Below are 17650 nucleotides of genomic sequence, written 5' to 3'. Positions count from 1 at the left end.
GTTCTACTTTCTCTGATTTTGACTACCATAAGTAATTTATGGAAGTGGAATTATGCATTACTTGTTGCAGGGGGACTGGCTTATTTCATTTAGTGTAATATCCTTAAGTTCATTCACAAAGTAGAATTTGTCAGAATTTTCTACCTTTTCAAAGCTAAATAATATTCCACTGTCTGTGTATACCAACTTTGCTTCTCTTTCCGTCTATCAGTGCTTAGTTGGCTTACTTCTGCATCATAACTATTGTAAATAACGTTGCTGTGAACATGGGTGTACACATCTCTTCAAGGCCCATTTGCAAACTTCTGTCTCATTTTGAAAATACAGTCTACATAAACTCAGGGGTTTCACCTAAATCTCAGCAAGTGGCAGTGAAATGCCAGTATTATATTTCTGGAACATGACTTTGTGTTGAGAGTCCTTCGTAAATAAACAACCCCAGTGACCTCTCTTTGTCTCAGTTTTCACGTAAGAGCAGAACACTGAAAACATGAAATATTAAAAGGGGACCATTTTGTCAAATTAGATCACAGACACATGATTTGTGAAGTAGTATCATCTTCTCAATATTTGTAAAGCTGATGCAGTTTTAAAGTTGCTTTTACACACATTAATTCACAACTACTAGTGAGACAGGAAGGTAAGGCAGATGGCAGTACCTCTGACCACCAGAGAGAGGGGAAGGTAAGGCGCATGGCAGTATCCACATTTTACAGAAGACTCAACAAGTCCCAAGCTTATTGACAGCAATGACAGAACTGGACTAAATGCTTTGTCTGTTGTTCCTCCACCAGTTCATGCTGTTCCTTTCCTCTAACCCTGATCTCCTCAGCCCACCCCTATGTGTCAATCAAAGCAGCCCTCATCTTAACTGTGCTGTAATGAACAGCCATGTCAGGACTGGCTCTGCTGGCCATTTCAACCCTAGTGCTGACTACAGAGGCCCAAGCACATAGTAGGCTCTCAGTGAATGTCTGGTGGTGAGGGAACGACAGTGCTAAATGCGGATGCTGATGCCTTTAATGCCTGAGAAGCACAGAAAGAATTTTTGATGTTGCAGTACCTTGACACACAGGGGCTGGTGCTGTCCACTGTCCCAAGTCAGCACACCGAACCACATCAGCTCCTCTCAGCAGGAAACCCTCCGTGCAATGGAAGCTACATCTGGAGTTGTACTGAAAGGCTCTTGAGGATGGGGAGCACTCCATGCTCCCATGGTCAGGACTCTCCAGTGGCTCACATGCAAGGGCTAAAGGGAAAAAAAATTGTCTGCAACTGGGTACCGGAAGGGCCCAGTCCTTTTTCAGAAGAGACTTGGAAGATGCTACATCTTTCCTACCTACATTGTCAAGATGATCAGAACCTCAAATCCTCCCCTCTCCAGAAGGGAAGTTGCCTTTCCCAGGCCCCCTCCCTGGCTCACTCTTACCTGCCTTCAGGTCTCAGCTTAGACTTCGCCCCCTCCCTGCCTACCCTAACTCGGGGGAAGAGCTCCTCCAACCTGCTCTCACAGCCCGTCCTTATGCTGTTCCTGCATCACACCACAGTCTCCTAGAGGCTGGGGTTGCAGTCAGGTGTATCCCAGAGCCTAGAACATGCTTGGTACATCAGAGGTGCTTGTTAAATATTTATTGGATCTGAAAAGAGCAGATACAGGAAAAGATTGGGTTTATACGGAAAAAACAGAAATAGCACAGCTTATTATTGACACTATGATCTGCTGCAGTGCAATGGTCCCTAGTGGGCTTTGTCCCTGGAACTCAGGATTTCATCCTAATATACTTCAGTTGCCAAGTGTGTGCAGTCCAAAGTGAGTTCTTGAGTATAGTTAGGCCCAAGTGACCTCCATTCTTATGTTTCCTCATGCCCTTCCCTGGAGGAATGTCATCTCCATGCAGTTCCTGGGGTTTGGCAGAGCATAAAGACTATCCTTTTACCCTCCGCTTTGACCTCTGGTGTTTACAGAATCAGGGCATTCAAGGATCAAAGGTCCCCTAGGACTTCTCTCTTGCTTTACAGATGAGAAAAGTGTTGCTCAGAAACGATAAGTGATCTCCCTGACTTCTCGTGGCTAGCAGAACCAAAGCGGGGCTCTGCAGGTCTGGGAACACACTAACCAGCCTTCAGGATCCTACTCCCCACCACCCCTCTCCTCAGAAGCCGAGGGTGTGAGGCAATGGCTCAGAACGCAGTTTCATGGTGTTATGTAATTGCCTAGTATTGCATCATGGGCTCTCCTTTAAACACAGCCTTTGCTCCTTTGCCAAATGCTGCCTTCAAAGATGTGATGGGGAATTTCTCTTTGTCCCAATGGCCACTGCTCTAACTCTTTCTCACACTAAGGACCTTGTCCTGAAGTTTGTATATGCCAATGAGACAGGAAGGTGAAAAAAAGGGTCAGAAATGAAAGCTGACCTCATGCACAATCCTGTGCTAAATGCATTATATTTATTTCATGGTATAGTCTTTATTTACTTAGTCCTCCCAAAGTGCCTTGCTTTGGGGAAAGGGAAGACCTTTTAATTTTCACCATAGTAAATCAGCCTCTTATTTTTCTAGTCTGGCCCTAGAATTCTTAGCTCCATTTCACAGATGAGACATCTCTTGGCTCCTGGAGGTTGAACAACCTGCTTCTGAGTCAGAGCCTAGAGGGAGGTCACCCTGATGTTAAGAGCCCTGGGTCCTTCTATGGTGCCATGACGCCTTCTTGGGTGCACCGGGGGCTACTAAGGAAAACCTACCTTCACAGGTCGGTAAGGGCGCAGTCCACTGGCCAGGGCCAATGCAGCGGAGTATGTCCAGGCCCCTTATTCGATAGCCAGGTTGGCACTCAAATGTACAGCTGGAGCCATAGGCAAAGGCAGCGAGTGGATGCACGCAGTCCATGGTTCCGTTGTCAGGGGCTTCCAGGTGCTGACACTGCACAGCTGGAGAGAACAACCAAGGATAAGAGAGCCCTGAAGGTGGAGAATGATGTCCACAGTTGGAGGGCAGTGGTGGGGCTGTCTCTGGACACAGAAGTGGAGCTAGGAGGATGGGAGGTCAGGAGACCTGTTGTCCAGACTCAGAGCTCCTGTCCTCAGCATGGCCTGAGTCTCTTAAAAACAAGCACTGCTCCAGGCTTTATACTTAGCATCCTCTATTCCTTATGTCTTTATAAATCTGTCCCAGTAGGTCTTCTGGTGCCACTCAGAGTATAGATACTATCCCTTAAGAATGTGGCCATTCTGAAGCTGTTGTAGGTTATGAGTTTGGGGGAAGGGAAGCCCTTTTAATTTTCACCATAGTAAAATCAGCCTCTTATTTTTCTAGTCTGACACTGTTTTCCAAAGCCAGATTTACCCAGTCTAGCTCAGCAGCAGCTCGAAGGACAGATACATTTTGGCAGTTCTGGCCATCTTCTTCATAACGTGGCCAGTTTTTTCTACAGGTGCAATGAAGGCAAGAACCCAGTGCAGTGACCCTTATACACCCTGTATGTCCTGAAGCTCCCTTACCCACTGGCCTTGGGTAGATGGTACTTTCAATAGCTATTTTGAAAGATCTCTTCTTTTTCACTTACAGAAACAAGTTAAAGTTATCAAATTAATAATGCTCAATTATTGTCCCTCAATCTTCATCATTTTACTTTGCTTACATCATAACCAAATGGAAAGGAGTCCCTTTGTAATGTTTTTGCTGAGAATCAAGAATTGCCCACATCACTCTACAGGCACAAGACACCATGAAAATCAAAGTCACTGTTACTCTGTTTGACAAATAACAATGATAACTAGAGTTTTCCATCTAATGTAGATCTTCATTATTTCTCACCTTTTTAAATGGAGAAAGCTCATGCCCCCATCCCTGAATTTGACAGTGAGGATGGAAAGGAAGACGTCTACATACCTACACACTGTGGGGGCTTCTGTGTCCAGATTCCAGAAGCCAAACACTTCAGCTGGCTGGGTCCATTCAGTTCGTACCCTTCAGCACAGTGGAGCGTGCACTGTGAGTTGAAAGAGAAGTTTCCCAGAGGGTGGCTGCAGTTCATGAACACGTGTTGAGGGAGGCCGAATTCTCCACACTCTCTAACTGCGGGGACAGACATGGTGTTTTCATTGTACACTTACAGACATTGTTGGGCCTGTTGCAAGCCGTAGTGACTGGTGTGGCCTGCTCCACTGTCTTTCTGGGCTTCCCACACAGGCTTCCCATCTCTCCTTGGCTTCTTTTTTATCACCTGCATCTTGGGAAATGATCATTCTTTCACTGATTCTCATTTCAATCAAGTAAAGCCAGCCTGAAAGGGCTCTCTTTGTCTTGCTTCCTGATCATTTTCCTTTTCCTCTTTGAAATTTTATGAATGAATGTTCTATGAATGAGGTGACTTTACTGAGACTGCCTAGAGCCAATTGAGTGAAACAGACAGACAATGGGAAGGCCTAGGACCAGTCTCTATTTGCTGGAGAGTCTTCAGGGTAGTTTACTTCGTGGCACTCTCCTTTGCCTAAGAACAATGGCTAAAATAATATCAACAATGTGGCAGCCTCACCATATTCACACTCTGGCCCATGGAACCCAGGGTGGCAGGAGCAGGTGTAGTTCCCGATAGTCTCAATGCAGTCTCCCTGTTTGCTGCAGGACATGTCGTGGCAGGAGGCTGCATGGATACAGAAAGGTCAGAATCACCAGCACTCACAGGAGATGAGGCCAGCTTGGCCTCTCTCAGGCAGGACTGAGCTAGGCAGGCAACAGAGGTCCAGCATCAGCTAGAGAGCCAGCCTGCTCCCTGTGAGAGCACCCTATTCACCATCCATTTCATGCTGCATCAGGTGTTTCCTATGGAGGGTACTGCTGCATGTGGACACAGGGGACAAGCAAGCCTGACATGTGTGCACAGAGGAACTCCTCGACCTGCTACAAAATGGGCTGTGGTTTCTAACCAAGGGCATTCATGCCTCGGGCCAGATGTTGCTGCATGGAGGACAGGAGCCACGTGGGAGGCAGGGCCACACCCACCTGCGTCCTGGCTCTTGCTACCTCCTCACCGTGTGACCAGAGGCTCGTTACTTCTTTGGGCCCAGTTTGCCCAGTGTGATGGCCTGATCCCTTCAACCTTTGTATTCTTCTAATCTATGTCCAACACCATGGGTAGAGGAACAGAGAAGCCACATGTGATGTTTAACACTGGTCATGGCTAAGGGAAACCATCTTGAGAGAGGGCGTTTCACGAGTGCACACATGGCTGCCCTCTCAGGCCCTCTTCACTACTTCTGTGCCCTCAGGTGACAGAGTAGAGAGGGGCCACGGCTTCTTTCCTACAAAAAACTCTTTACGTGTCTATGTGTGTGGTAGAGGGTTCATGTTAGAACTGATACCGCAAAGGCACTGAGAATGTTCTTACTGGTGTTGTTTCTACTGGTGCTGTTTTTTTTTTAAACGGGGTCATAGCTGGGATATGGTCTGTGGCTGGACTGTTTTCTGGTGTTCATTTCCTTTGCACTGAGCCCTAGCTACATGTTGACACTCCTTGTGGTAGATTTCTGGAGGAAATCTGTCTATCATGTAGAGGGTTATGTTAGATCATCTCTATGTCCCCTCTCAACTCTGAGAGGCTATGATTCTGTAAATCATGCAAGATTCTATAGGAGGAAATTCCCCCAGCAGCCAGTGAGTTTGGTGAGGGTGCACTGAGGCCTGGGAAGGGTTCCAAGTAGAGAGAAGATGCAGGAGCAGCCGCAGCTGGTAGGTAGAGTTTCTGTCCACATCCTGCATCCTGTACACCTGACCTTGACCCCAACAGAGCCTTACAGTAGCAATGCCTCTATCCTTGATCTCAGAACATCCAGGGTTTGCTTCCTAGAGAGTAGATCTCAGTGCTGTAAGAACGAAAATAAACAAAACAAAACAAAACCCAGCTAGTTTTCTCTATTCTATCCCAATTCAGGCTTCCTGACGGGTTAACAATAATAACAAGAGGACAATAATGATGATTCAGTGAATCAATCTCCCTCTCTCTCTCTCCCCCCTCCAATAAATTGTTCTCAGGTCTAAAAAAATCTTGGTATTTAGAGATTTATTTCAATAATCCTAAGTTCTTGTTGTAGTACACGACTGTTTCTCATCTGTCTTCCACAGAGAACAGAAGGCTCCTATACCCTCTACCTCTTTGATGACAAAACACCCATCAATGGCAGCATCCACCAAGGGCACCTTGCTGGTGGAATAGACCTCACTTGGAAAAGAACTTAGATAAGTGATATTGTACCAGTGAGTGATATTGACCATTTTTGTAGTTAGAGGAATGGCATCATGCCAATAATTTTCAATCTCTTTTCTGTCTTATAATTTTTTGCAAGCTTTGCTGGGAAAATAGATGTTGAGGGTTGAAGAGAAGGGGAAGCAGTGGCATATTGAAACAGCAGTGGTAGCCACAACCAGCCAATAAGGGACAGTTCTAGGGCAGCATGGCCCAGGAGGACGAGAGCTGACCCAGAGAGCAGTAGGATGAGCACATATCCTGGTAATGTCCATCCTGGTCCATACATAAATGGCTGTTAACTAGCTAATTAATATATAAATGGATAATTTATAAAATGAGATTTAACTGCATGATAATGAATTGACGAATGCTTTTCCTCACCTAGAATGCTTGGATGAGAAGAGAGAAAATGTAGAAGAAATACTCTATGCTGTTTATTCCATTCTGTACTGTGTTTTGTTGAGGGGTCCTGGGGGGTAGCTTAAAATCTGAAGAACTTAGAAAATATATAGTGGGGTATGGCATCTGTTGGGTGATTATCAAAGGAGCTTCAGAGCACCTGGATGCTCTTGCTCAGAGAAGAGCACTGCTGGGCTGTGACAGACAAGAGGGGCTCCCCTAAACAGGAAGCCATAGCACAGGGGTGGAATCAGCTCTGGCACTGGGCACGTGACTTTCAGGCATGTCTGCTTACTCTGGGACCAGGAGAGTCAAGGATCCAATAGACTCGCACAATCTCACCTTCAGTTCCTGCTTCCTTGTCCTGGCCCCCCACCTTTCCACCAAAGTCCAGCAGACCTGAAGATATATTGTGTTGAAGAGAATCTATAAAGCATTTGTGATCCTCAGTCATGCTCCCAAATTGTCTCATGAAAATGCAGACCAAAGAATGTAGAGGCATCTAACTAACACCAACTTTCAAGTCAATGTGTGCTTGACGCTGGCCTCAACATCCACTGGGGTGGAACCTTGGTAGACCATTATCACTGAGCCTTCCCCTCATCAGCAAGATCAGAGCCATAGCGGGGCCTGACCAATGAGGCTGTCCTGAGGATGAAATGCAGCTAATGTTCATGAACAAGTGACACCTGAGCAAAATAACTAATAACACCAGGCGTTCAATAGATGTTGGTTATAGCCGTGCCTTTCAGGGACCATCTAACCCCTCTCTGCCCTCCCTCACACTATCGCACATGGCAAAGGAGATGTATGGTTGTGGCTACCACTGGATGTTTCAATATGCCACTATTTCCCCTTCTCTTCAACCCTCAACATCTATTTTCCCAGCAAAGCTTGCAAAAAAATCATAAGAAGAAAAGAGATTGAAAATTATTGGCACTCCTCTAAAATGTATGAGACTGGTTTCCAATCCTACCTTTGATTCTGTGATATTCCATTATCTTAAGAAACTCAAGTCCCCTGAGCATCCACTTCATCAGTCATAGAAAGACAAGGGCGAGCTCGATATGGAATTCTCTTTGGTTCCTAACAGCCAGTTTTCTCCACCCCTGAGCCTGTGTTCTTTGAGATGCTCAATAAAGCACTTTACCAGTTCACTCCTCATTTTCATGTCCCTGACTTTGTGACTCCATGCTATTGACTCAGTGGTCATGTGGACCAGCCGGGAAAGCACTTTACTTTATCAGACAAGCTCAGACTGATGCAGGCCCTACCTGTGTAGCACAGGGCCCGCTTTCTTTTCCCGCAGGGCTCATCATTCCATTTGCCAGGGGCCGACAGACTCTTGATATATATCTCCACGCAGTCCTGGTTGTTCCTCTTGTTGTTGGGCTCGTTGTCGGCCCAGTTCTCGGCCTCCTCCGTGAGAGTCTTCTTGGTTCCCACCCAGGTCCACTTATTATTGATCTTTCTGATCCCAATCCAGTAGTAAGAGCTGTAGTAGGGTATGACTTCATTGAGATGAGCAATTTCATTTTTATTCTGGATGGCCACTAAATCTGTGAAGTGTTTCTGGCAGAATGCCCGGGAGTAATTCCACGGGTATGCTTTTATACTGTAATTATAGGTCCACGCTGTCACTTCCTTCTGGTTTGTTAGCTCTGTAATGAAGAAGAACGAGGACCAGGTTAGCATCCCTAACCAGAGCAGGCTGTGGTCTGAGGTACACTGTGCATAGTCAGATGAATTCCTGTCCAGAGGATGAATGCCAAACAGGACTATTTTATGTCTAATGTAGTTATTTTAGGGGAAAAGAGTGATTTCCATATTTTATTTAAAAGTATACATAGAATCAGATTAGGAAAATGTCCTCTTCTGAAGATTCTTAATGTTAAAGACCTGAAATCAGAAGATGCTAGAGTTGGAAGGGAATTTAAAGCTCAACTAATTTACTCCTTTCCTTTTAAAAATGAAAGAGACATATTAGGTAATTTGTCCAAGCCCAAATTAAATGATATGTACAGTATGATCCTCCCTCTCTTTACATGGGAAATAAGGTGCTCAGTGGTCTGGGACGCCCAGCCTCATTGCCTGTTACAATTACTTTCTTAGCCTTTTCACAGGGTCTTCCTGCTATCCTGGCTATCCTGAACTCTTATGCCCGGCAAACTGTATCCCCACCTTTCCTTGACTTCCATGGGTGGGCTCTGGGTTTCTTCCTCCAGGCTCCCACTACCTTCCTTCTCTGTGTGGCTCTGCTATGCTATGGTCCCTATGTGCTAGACAGAGAATCCCTAATGGTGGTCTTTTTTTTTTTTTTTCCTAATTTGTTTTTAGCTCTGGGTCCTGAGCACCAAGAAAGAATAGGCTTTTGATAAATTCACCTACTGAGCAAGTGACACACACAATAGGTTGATCCAGAGCCAAGTTTAGAAAGAAGGTCTCCTGATTTGTAACCTCATGCTCATTCCACTCCGCTTGGCCGTTACTGTTGTATAAATCACTCTGCTTCCTCCACGTCTGCTTAATCCCTTCTTAGCACAGGCCCTTCTTTGTGACTGCTTGTGATATCAAGTGCGGTAAGACTGTGCCCTTCAGCAACAGGCAGGTGCTGTGATGCAAAGCATTGTTATTGTAGCCTGCAGGAGCTCAGGGGGCAGAAGGGGCCAGTTCCCTTGTGAAGAGGTGTACAATGCAAGCAATCAGCACTGGAAATGGCTCCATTTCCTGTTTATAAGGCCTTGTTTCTCCGCTGCCTACGAGAAGGCGGGCACACTTTTCCCTCCCTCACGGACACCTCCGTGGCATTATGAAGATTCGATTCTGACAGAGTCAGGACTGCATCATGGCTTCAATGGACTCTAGGCAATATAGAGATGTATATAGTAATATTATGTACTAAAGCATTTCTTTTGACTATAAAGAAAATTATTTTTTAAAAACTTCAAACATTTTGGGGAGTCACTAGAAGTATTGTGGGCCTGTGTATAGAGTGTTGTGAATGTATCCATTTATGTTGTTTCTGGTGCCTTTCCCACCAGAGGTGTGATGATACTGGATGCATTTTTCCTCCAGGAACTTGGGCTTGGGCAGTGTTCCATGACTGCAGTTTTTAGCATCTCCCATTTAGCTCTGGGCTCTACCCTATTACTCAGGGCCAGGTGAAGAGTCAACCTCACCAGAGATCAAAGCACCGAACCAGAGGAGTTGGGCAGCTCCAAAGACCACTCTCTGAGCTCTCAGGATCCAGATGGCTTTTAGGCAGCTGGCCTGAAACAAGAAAAGACAACTTTCTTTTAGTATCTGTATACAACCAATGTGGCAAAAAAATTTAGTTAGTAATCATGATGTTGAGATAGTCCTGTTGCCTTTGGGAGGGTGGTCCCAGTCCTCTGCCCCCTTCTTGTTTCTCACTGCTCTGCAACTCTAGATGAGCGCTGTAAAAGACTGAAGGAGAGCTCATTTCTTTGTTCATTCAAGAAGTAACAGCTTCATGCTGTCAGTATTTTTTAAGATACATTTTTAATATGCATGTGAGGAAAAGATACTTAAATGTGAATATGGCTGTCATTATTCTTATGCAATAATATCCCTTTCAGAACTGGTATGCCATTCCAAAGAATAATAGGAAGTCATGCAAGAACTTTTTGATCCTTACATAGAATGACTAACCTGTACTTTGATCCACAGAGCAACATATTGTGCTGTTATATGATCTATTTTGTATTATTGACCCATATTTTATCTCCTTAGTTTACTATTTCAGCATATATCTATAATACTATTTGATGATTAGTATACATATGTGTATATCTGTTTAATATTTAATAATACATATATAATAAGTCTACTCCTCTTCGATCTGTAACAACTATTATTTTTTCATGGGCTTCCTTCTGTTAAGATTTTATTTAATCTATTAACATTTAAAAAGTGCTTTTAGACAAATGAGTTCTGGAAATGCTCATATTCTCCAGCTTCCTCATATTGTACTTGGAAGTTCCATAAGCTTGGAGCATCTAAATAACACACTCAAAATGACAGCAGCAGACGCTGACTTTGGAACAAGAGCTCTGTCCGCTCCACTCTTTACCTTCATAAACCTCCAGGCTTCCAAATCCGTGTGGCACTGCTGTTATGGGTAGAAGAGTGTGTGAGGTAACCAAGCTGAGCAGGGTACCAGTGTTCCTCCAGAACCCCTATCACCACCACCACCAGAAGAACAATGCATTTGCTGTACAGTTGCAGCTCTGCCACTCTTCCATTCAAATTGTCACCTAAAACTCCTCCTGTATAAAAATTCTGAATTACCACAACCCATGCTGCAGTGACGCTGATGCAGGTGTAGGGGACAGTGTAGGCAGAAAGTGGGGAGATTTATAGCCTGGCCAGGTACCAGGAGGGATACAACTCACACAGGGCACAGTGGGTTTGTCGTGTATAAAAAGCCTAGCACTCTCCATCTAGGGGTTTCTAGATATTGGCTTTGATAAGTATTTATCAAAGTATTTCATGTTCTTATAAATCAGAACACTAATTAGCTGACTTGTGCAGGACCCATGATCAAATGCTGAGAAATATCATGTTTACTTGCACAGAAAGTATGGTGAATCCCTTCGTGGAGGTTTAAATCCACTGAGTGTTCTCTAGATTGTGTTGTATCACCAGCTACTATAATTCTATTTAATAGTACTATAATTCTATTCAAAACCCCCAGATACTATTCCAGATGCCATAGCAGAAGAAGTCTTCACAGGGCTGCACACGCAAGGGGAGTGTCAGTCTGTATTCAGATTTTTTACTTCTACACATATCCTTTCCTGAAACCAGTGTGCCTAAAAGCACTCCCTCCTTCCCAAGGAAAATCTAACTCCTATGTACTGTGAGGCCTTGCTCCTAGGTGTAAAAGAGTCAAGGGTGCTAAAGAGTTAAGACTCTGTCCTGTTACTAAGCAAGTTGTGTTGAAACAAAAGGAAATGCCTCTCAAGGAGAAGCAGCCACATGCTCTGCTAACCTTTAATGCTCTCTGGCAGCCTGGTTCAGACTGGAAGTTGCTGAAAAGAAATCTGAGAGTGGGTCATTAGAATAACATCCTGTGCCTTTGTAAACCTTCATTAAGCACCTTGGTTATCTTTAATGTTGCTTTTTGAAATAACTAGAAGTGATTGCAAGGTGAAGAGGGGGCAAAGCAAATGTTTTTTCCCTCTGCCTCCCCTTTCCTAGGAAAGGGGAACCAGAGGCCAGTAGGCACCCATGGTTTTCCACGTGGCCCACAAAGCTGGCAAGCATGGCTCTACTTGTTCACGCTGCAGACCGCAGCTTTGCGCATGTAGAGAAAGAGTTAATGTCCCTCCCTTGACCTTCTGGCCATCTGCCCAGATTTGTCTTGCCTTCTCTCCTTGCTTTACAGTGGAGCATCTTGACCTCCTTGCTTCCCCCTTTGCTCTCTAGCCACTGCCCCTCCCGCCTACCAAACTGCTCTTTTGAATGCCATCACTAGCATTCTAATTACCAAACCAAATGAAGACTATCTACCCTTACCTTCCATGACCTTTCTGTAGCAATATATGCTATTGAATACTTCCTTTTGTTTACAGCGCTGCCCTTGGCTCTTCTCTGGATACTTATCTAATGTCTTGAGCAATTTTTTTTTTGAGTCTTCTCTGAATTTACCCCAACTCTGCCTTCATTTGCAGAGGTAATGTTTCCTTGAGTTCCTGCCTTCATGGCACTATTTCTCTTCTGTTCTTCTCTTTTCCTTACGCCTCCTATGGTCTTGTTTGTCAAAGGACCCCAATCAGCATCTCCATTTCTGACCCATCTCCTGAATATGAGATCCAGAACTAAAATGCAAAGCCAACATGTGAGCATAGCCCTGGAGGGAGCAGCTGGCAGGAGCTTCTCAAGAGCAAGGACTAGGATTAGGTCTGAATCCCCTAGCCCTGGTGGAGCGAATGGTTAATAAGTATTAATGGATGAATGAATAAAGAAAAGGATATTGGCAAGGGAATGGCTGAAGATGGAAATGTGCTAAATTGGAAAACATTGGGACTGACACCTTGTCTCATTCTGTTTGAAGGTGAGGGTGAGAGAAACAAGGACATGATGGCTGACTCTCAGACATCCCATGTGAGAGTTCACGAGCAGGACTTAGCTCCATGTAGGTAGGAAGTGGGGATAAGTGGATAAGGGAGGGCTGCTTACAAGTGGTGTGTCTCAGGAAGTCTGGTGGACATTCAAGTGAAACAAGTCTTAAAAGTGGAGGTGGAGAGAGTAAAATCAGCCTAACCCTCTGGACTGATTGTGAGGCTCCAGCACCACATGAGGCTCATAAAGGATGTACACTCTCACTGACAGCATCACTGACCAGCTGCCCCCATCTCCTGCCACAGAAACCCCAAATGCTGCATCAAGTGGGAGCAGAGAGGGAGGACGAAGAGACTCTGCCTGTCTGAAACCTTCACATCAATCTGTCATCAGATGCTCATGACTTCATTTCTGGTGAGAGACCTGGCCATTCTCTGAACTTCCACTTGATGACAAGCGTGCTAAGATAGATGTCAATATTTCTTCCCTGGACCAGGTCAGTCTTCTTCTAATTGGCTTCTGTTTCCTCTAGATGAGCTATCTCCATGTTTTTTTCCAAAATGCAATCAGAATGTTATTTCTATACAAAAACATGAGTGTATTGTTTCATATTTAAAATTCTTCAATTGTTCCTGGTCCCTAAGCAAGACCTGCAAACCCTTTAAGATGACACATGCAAGACCTATTGATGCTTGCCACTTCCTATTTCTCTATTCTCATTTCCTACCATTACTCCTCAATCACTCCCTGCCTTCTTACAATCCTACAATTTATTTATAATAAAACATTTTGTAATTTTACAGAATGCACCGCCTATCAAATTGCTCTTTTGTCCAGACCACCATCTTCATCTGCATCTGCCCAGCTCCCTAAGTCTACATCTCCACCTCTAAGGAGCTTAGTTAGCCCAACAACCCCTTTCTCCATACCAAAGAGGTGACCCTTATTACTGACTGTACTTTTTCCCATTATTTATTTCAACAACTATTGATTAAAGTGCCTAAAATATATTAGACACTTTTCTAGGGATCGGGGCTAAAATGACGAAAACAGACGTAATTCCTATCCTCATACTCTCAATGTACATTCTATTCAGGGAGATAGACAATGAAACAAACCCCAAGAAATACACAATAGTACTAAACAACAATCATGAAAAATGTAGGACAATAAGTGAAGAATGTAAGCAATAAGTGGTAGGCAGAGAATTTAAATGGGGCTATGTGATAGAGTGAGTGGGGGGATTACATAAGACAACAAGACCAAGGCAGGCCTCCTCTGAGAAGTGATGGTTATTCTGATAGCAGAATGACCAGGGCAGGGTGGGTGGGTGGGGACCCTACCAAGTGAGAAGCAGGAAGAAGAGCACTAAGGCAAATGAAAGAGGAGATTCAAAGGCCATAGTAACACGGGACCATAGTAACATAGTGAAGTGTTCAGAGAAAGTAGAGACATTAGTGTTGCTGGAGTGGAGTGAGCAGTGGGGGAAGAACACACAAGAAGGTAGTTGATGGGTCACTCCAGACTTTGGAAGCCAAACAAGGGGATGAGATCTTATTCTAAGTGCAATAAGAATACAGGGAGGACTATAAGATTAGCAGTGTGGTCTGATTGATGTTGAAAATGATCATTTCTTAGATGTTAATTGAAAAGGTAGTTTAGGGCTAGATCTTGTGGGTCTCAAATACCAGTAGCATCAGGAGTCTAATTGTAGGGTTCTAAACTGAGAAGTGTCATGAACAGATGAATCTAACAGTGGTATTTTTAATAAATTAGAAGCAGGAAGGCTGAGCTACAAAAAAGGAGGCTATTACAATGGTCCTAGTAGAAGTTAGAGGGCCTGACTTGGGCTGTGTCCCTGGAAATGCATAGAGGGAGGAGGATATGAGAGTCACTGAGGATGCAGATCTATATAAGCTGTTGGAAGCAAAGCTTTAATATCTGGTTGTTGGTGGTAGTGATGGTATGGCACAGATACTAGTGGCCCCAGCTTACCTGTAGAAAATGAAATACACTGAGAAAATAGATTGTCTCTAAGCCAAATAGTAAATTATAATTAAGACAGCAGGGTCCCAGAACATCAACACTTTGAATCAAACAAAGAACATAGTTAATTTAGACTACTCACTGCTATTATGGAGGGTAAAATGTTAGTTCTGGTATATAGAACAGCACTAAAAACCATAAAATAACGTACATAAGTTTAAAATTAAAATATACTTTGGACTATAGCTGGGCTATACCCCAACAAATTCGAAGGATTTGCTCTGCATTTGATTTTGCTAACTTTCTGCTTTGGTTTTCCATCAGAGGGGTCAAACACCAAGAAAACAATGTAACGAATGTCATTTATGAAACCAAGATTTCATAGGTAGGTTGGATCTTTACTCTGTAGCACCTTTATGTAGTAAAGTCACTTTGATTTTTGAAGATTTCACTAATAAACTTCCACATAATACAGAACTCTGAAGATGCACATTCTAAGTCCAAGAGAAGGTGAAGCAGGTCATTATATTGTGACAAATGATCATGGAAAGAAAAGTAAGAACTGGAAGCCACAGACCTAAGGTGATTAACAGGTATGGAGGAAAGGGAATTCAGACCTGCTCCTTAGCTCACTAAAGCCTTGACCAGCATCGATAACTGAACTGTAAATCCCAACCAAGAGCTTCTTTAGATCTCTCTGATTGAAATCACCCCACCAGATAAACCTTCACTTCATTTTCTCATGTCCTAGGAGTTAATTAAAGCCATGCTCAACATGATGCAGATCTTACATAGGCATTTTGAGGTTCCTGAATCCTAAGAACCAAACAGGCTTGTGGGGGAAAGGAAGAGGGCTTTGCTGAAATAGTAAAGCAAGTCTAGGGCTGTTTTCCTCAGCTCTTCATTTTGGAGTTCCAGCCTCACTGCAGGATGCTAGTGGAGAAGCTTCTGAGCTTTAGCATAGGAGGCAACGTGGTGGGGTTCTTCTGGCATCCACACATAGGTTTGGGAACCTCCTGTGGTTGTCTATAGAGGTTGGGTTTTTTTATGTGATGTTTGTATTTTCATCTGGGAAGAACTGTAGTTTCCATCAGAATCCTAAAAATAATACCTGATCCAATATGTTTACATCTTTGAAATAAAGGAGAGCACCAAAGGTAATAGAAGGGAGAGAGGAACAGCTGCTCTTTCAAGCTGTCCAATTCAGATATAGGACATGCAAAAGATAAGACAAAAGTAGTCCACACTCTTATGTCATTGTGGTTCTGACTTAGGGCAGGCTCCAGCTCCTTCCTTTTTGAGAATCTTCATCATCCTCTTTTCCCTGATTTCCTCAATGTGGAAAACCCTCATTAGGAGCATTGAAAAGTGTGTTATAGTAAAGAAGGAAAGTGGGACGGACCAGATGTAAGCACTACTTTCTTCTTTGGTCCCATAGAAAGTGTCCAAAGCATAGACCAGTCTGGTTTCTCCCTAGCCACAGACTGGAGGATTTTGGATTCTGGGACTATGTGCGATACCCCAAATAAATTGGGGGTAAAATTGGATCTACCCTAAACATGTTTTTATATCTAGAATAATATTTCTGACTTCAAAAATGCCTACTAATCTTGGATCTTCCCCAGATCCCAAACTCCACTCTACATCAAAAAAATTTCTTTCAATAATAGCTATAATTTTCTAATCACCTATATGCCAGGCTCAGAGCTAAGTGCTATTAATTATGATATTATTTAATCCTCATAGTGACACTACAGAATACTATTATTATATCCACTTTATAGATATAGCAGGATAGATTCTTGGGGTAGAAATTGAAACCGATTTCAGATCAGTCCCAGAAAACTCCTAGTGCTCAGAGAAAGAAATGCAAGGGCTCAGGATTAGGAACCATCCAGTTTAGGCTTTCCCCAGGGCATTGCTCAGCCTTCCATTTATCCCAGAGAGAGGAGTGATTCTGGAAAAGGAGATGGCAGGTTCACCAAGATCTACTCCCAGAGGGTCCCTGTGAGTTCTGGTGTACAGAACAGCACTAAAAACCAGGGGTCGGACTGAGATCCCGACATCAAGACTAACAGTGCAGCCCTAGGTAAAATACCCAGCCTTTGTAAACCGCAGTGCTTCTATTTGTAAAATGGAAATAACCTCAACTCTTAAGGATGTTGCTTTTCCTCACTTCTGAACCTTTGCATCCCATATTAAGCCCCAAACAACTTCAAATCATCGACTTCCCACACAAAAGAAAAGTGAACTTACCATCTCCTCTGCGGCTCTGCTGGCTTTCTGCCTCCTGTCCAGCCCACACTTCTTATAGTCTTGCTGCCTTCCCTCAGTGTCAGACTGCTTAGAAATACAACTTCCTATTCGCTTTCCAGAAATTTACCATAGACTTTCTCATGAAGTCAGAACGATGATAGTGCAGGAGCAGTGCGGCAGCTTGGAAATTAGCAGTCGCCAAAGTGGCAGGGGTCACCCCTTCCATGGAGATGTCTGGAGGCAGGGGCAAGTGTGACTCATTCCTGGACATCCCAGGCTGAGCAACGCAGGAACAGACCTGCATCCCCAGAGCAGGTTTCCTTTGATTACAATGTGAGTCCCAACGAAAGGTCATACATTTGGGAGACTTCTGTATTAATCATAAAGTCCTAGTGTCAATTCCAGTTATTGTGAAATGCCAGTGAGTGTTTATAATTGCAGTAGACTTCTGAGGGATCCAAGCAAAAATAGAAGCAAAAAAAAAATTAGATAGGAAAGGAAAAATCCACTGTGGGATTTTTGGTGCTTGGAGAAGATTGTTGAGAACAGTTTTTAAATGACATAAAATAGATATGGATTTAAAAGGAACTCTGCTTCTTTCACCAGGAACTCTGTTTCTTTTATGGGAGGGGGAAGGTATAAAAGAGGAATGGTTATTAAAATTAAATAATGTGTGCC

The 17650-nt window shown here is 43.7% G+C and overlaps 1 protein-coding gene across 2 annotated transcripts in view; it reads right to left on the bottom strand.

Annotated features, from left to right (window-relative positions):
• Positions 1-17285, bottom strand: part of LOC107147399 (selectin P) — a 34879-nt gene extending 17594 nt beyond the window's left edge. Inside the window, exons 1-7 of one of the 2 annotated variants that reach the window (XM_048810064.1) lie at positions 16973-17285; positions 9823-9913; positions 7918-8304; positions 4535-4642; positions 3889-4074; positions 2742-2927; positions 1064-1249 (exon numbers count right to left, since the gene is read on the bottom strand). In XM_048810064.1, the coding sequence (XP_048666021.1) occupies positions 1064-1249; positions 2742-2927; positions 3889-4074; positions 4535-4642; positions 7918-8304; positions 9823-9913; positions 16973-16975 (1147 nt within the window). In that variant the 5' untranslated portion in view covers positions 16976-17285. The remainder of the gene's footprint in view (positions 1-1063; positions 1250-2741; positions 2928-3888; positions 4075-4534; positions 4643-7917; positions 8305-9822; positions 9914-16972) is intronic. The other variant, XM_015491857.2, reaches the window with a different exon arrangement.
• Positions 17286-17650: the final 365 nt, after the last annotated feature.

The sequence above is a fragment of the Marmota marmota genome, unplaced genomic scaffold, assembly GCF_001458135.2.
Source record: "Marmota marmota marmota unplaced genomic scaffold, marMar, whole genome shotgun sequence".
Taxonomy (NCBI): Eukaryota; Metazoa; Chordata; class Mammalia; order Rodentia; family Sciuridae; genus Marmota; species Marmota marmota.
The sequence above is the reverse complement of the archived record's forward strand: the minus strand, read 5'-3'. Positions and strand labels throughout refer to the sequence as shown.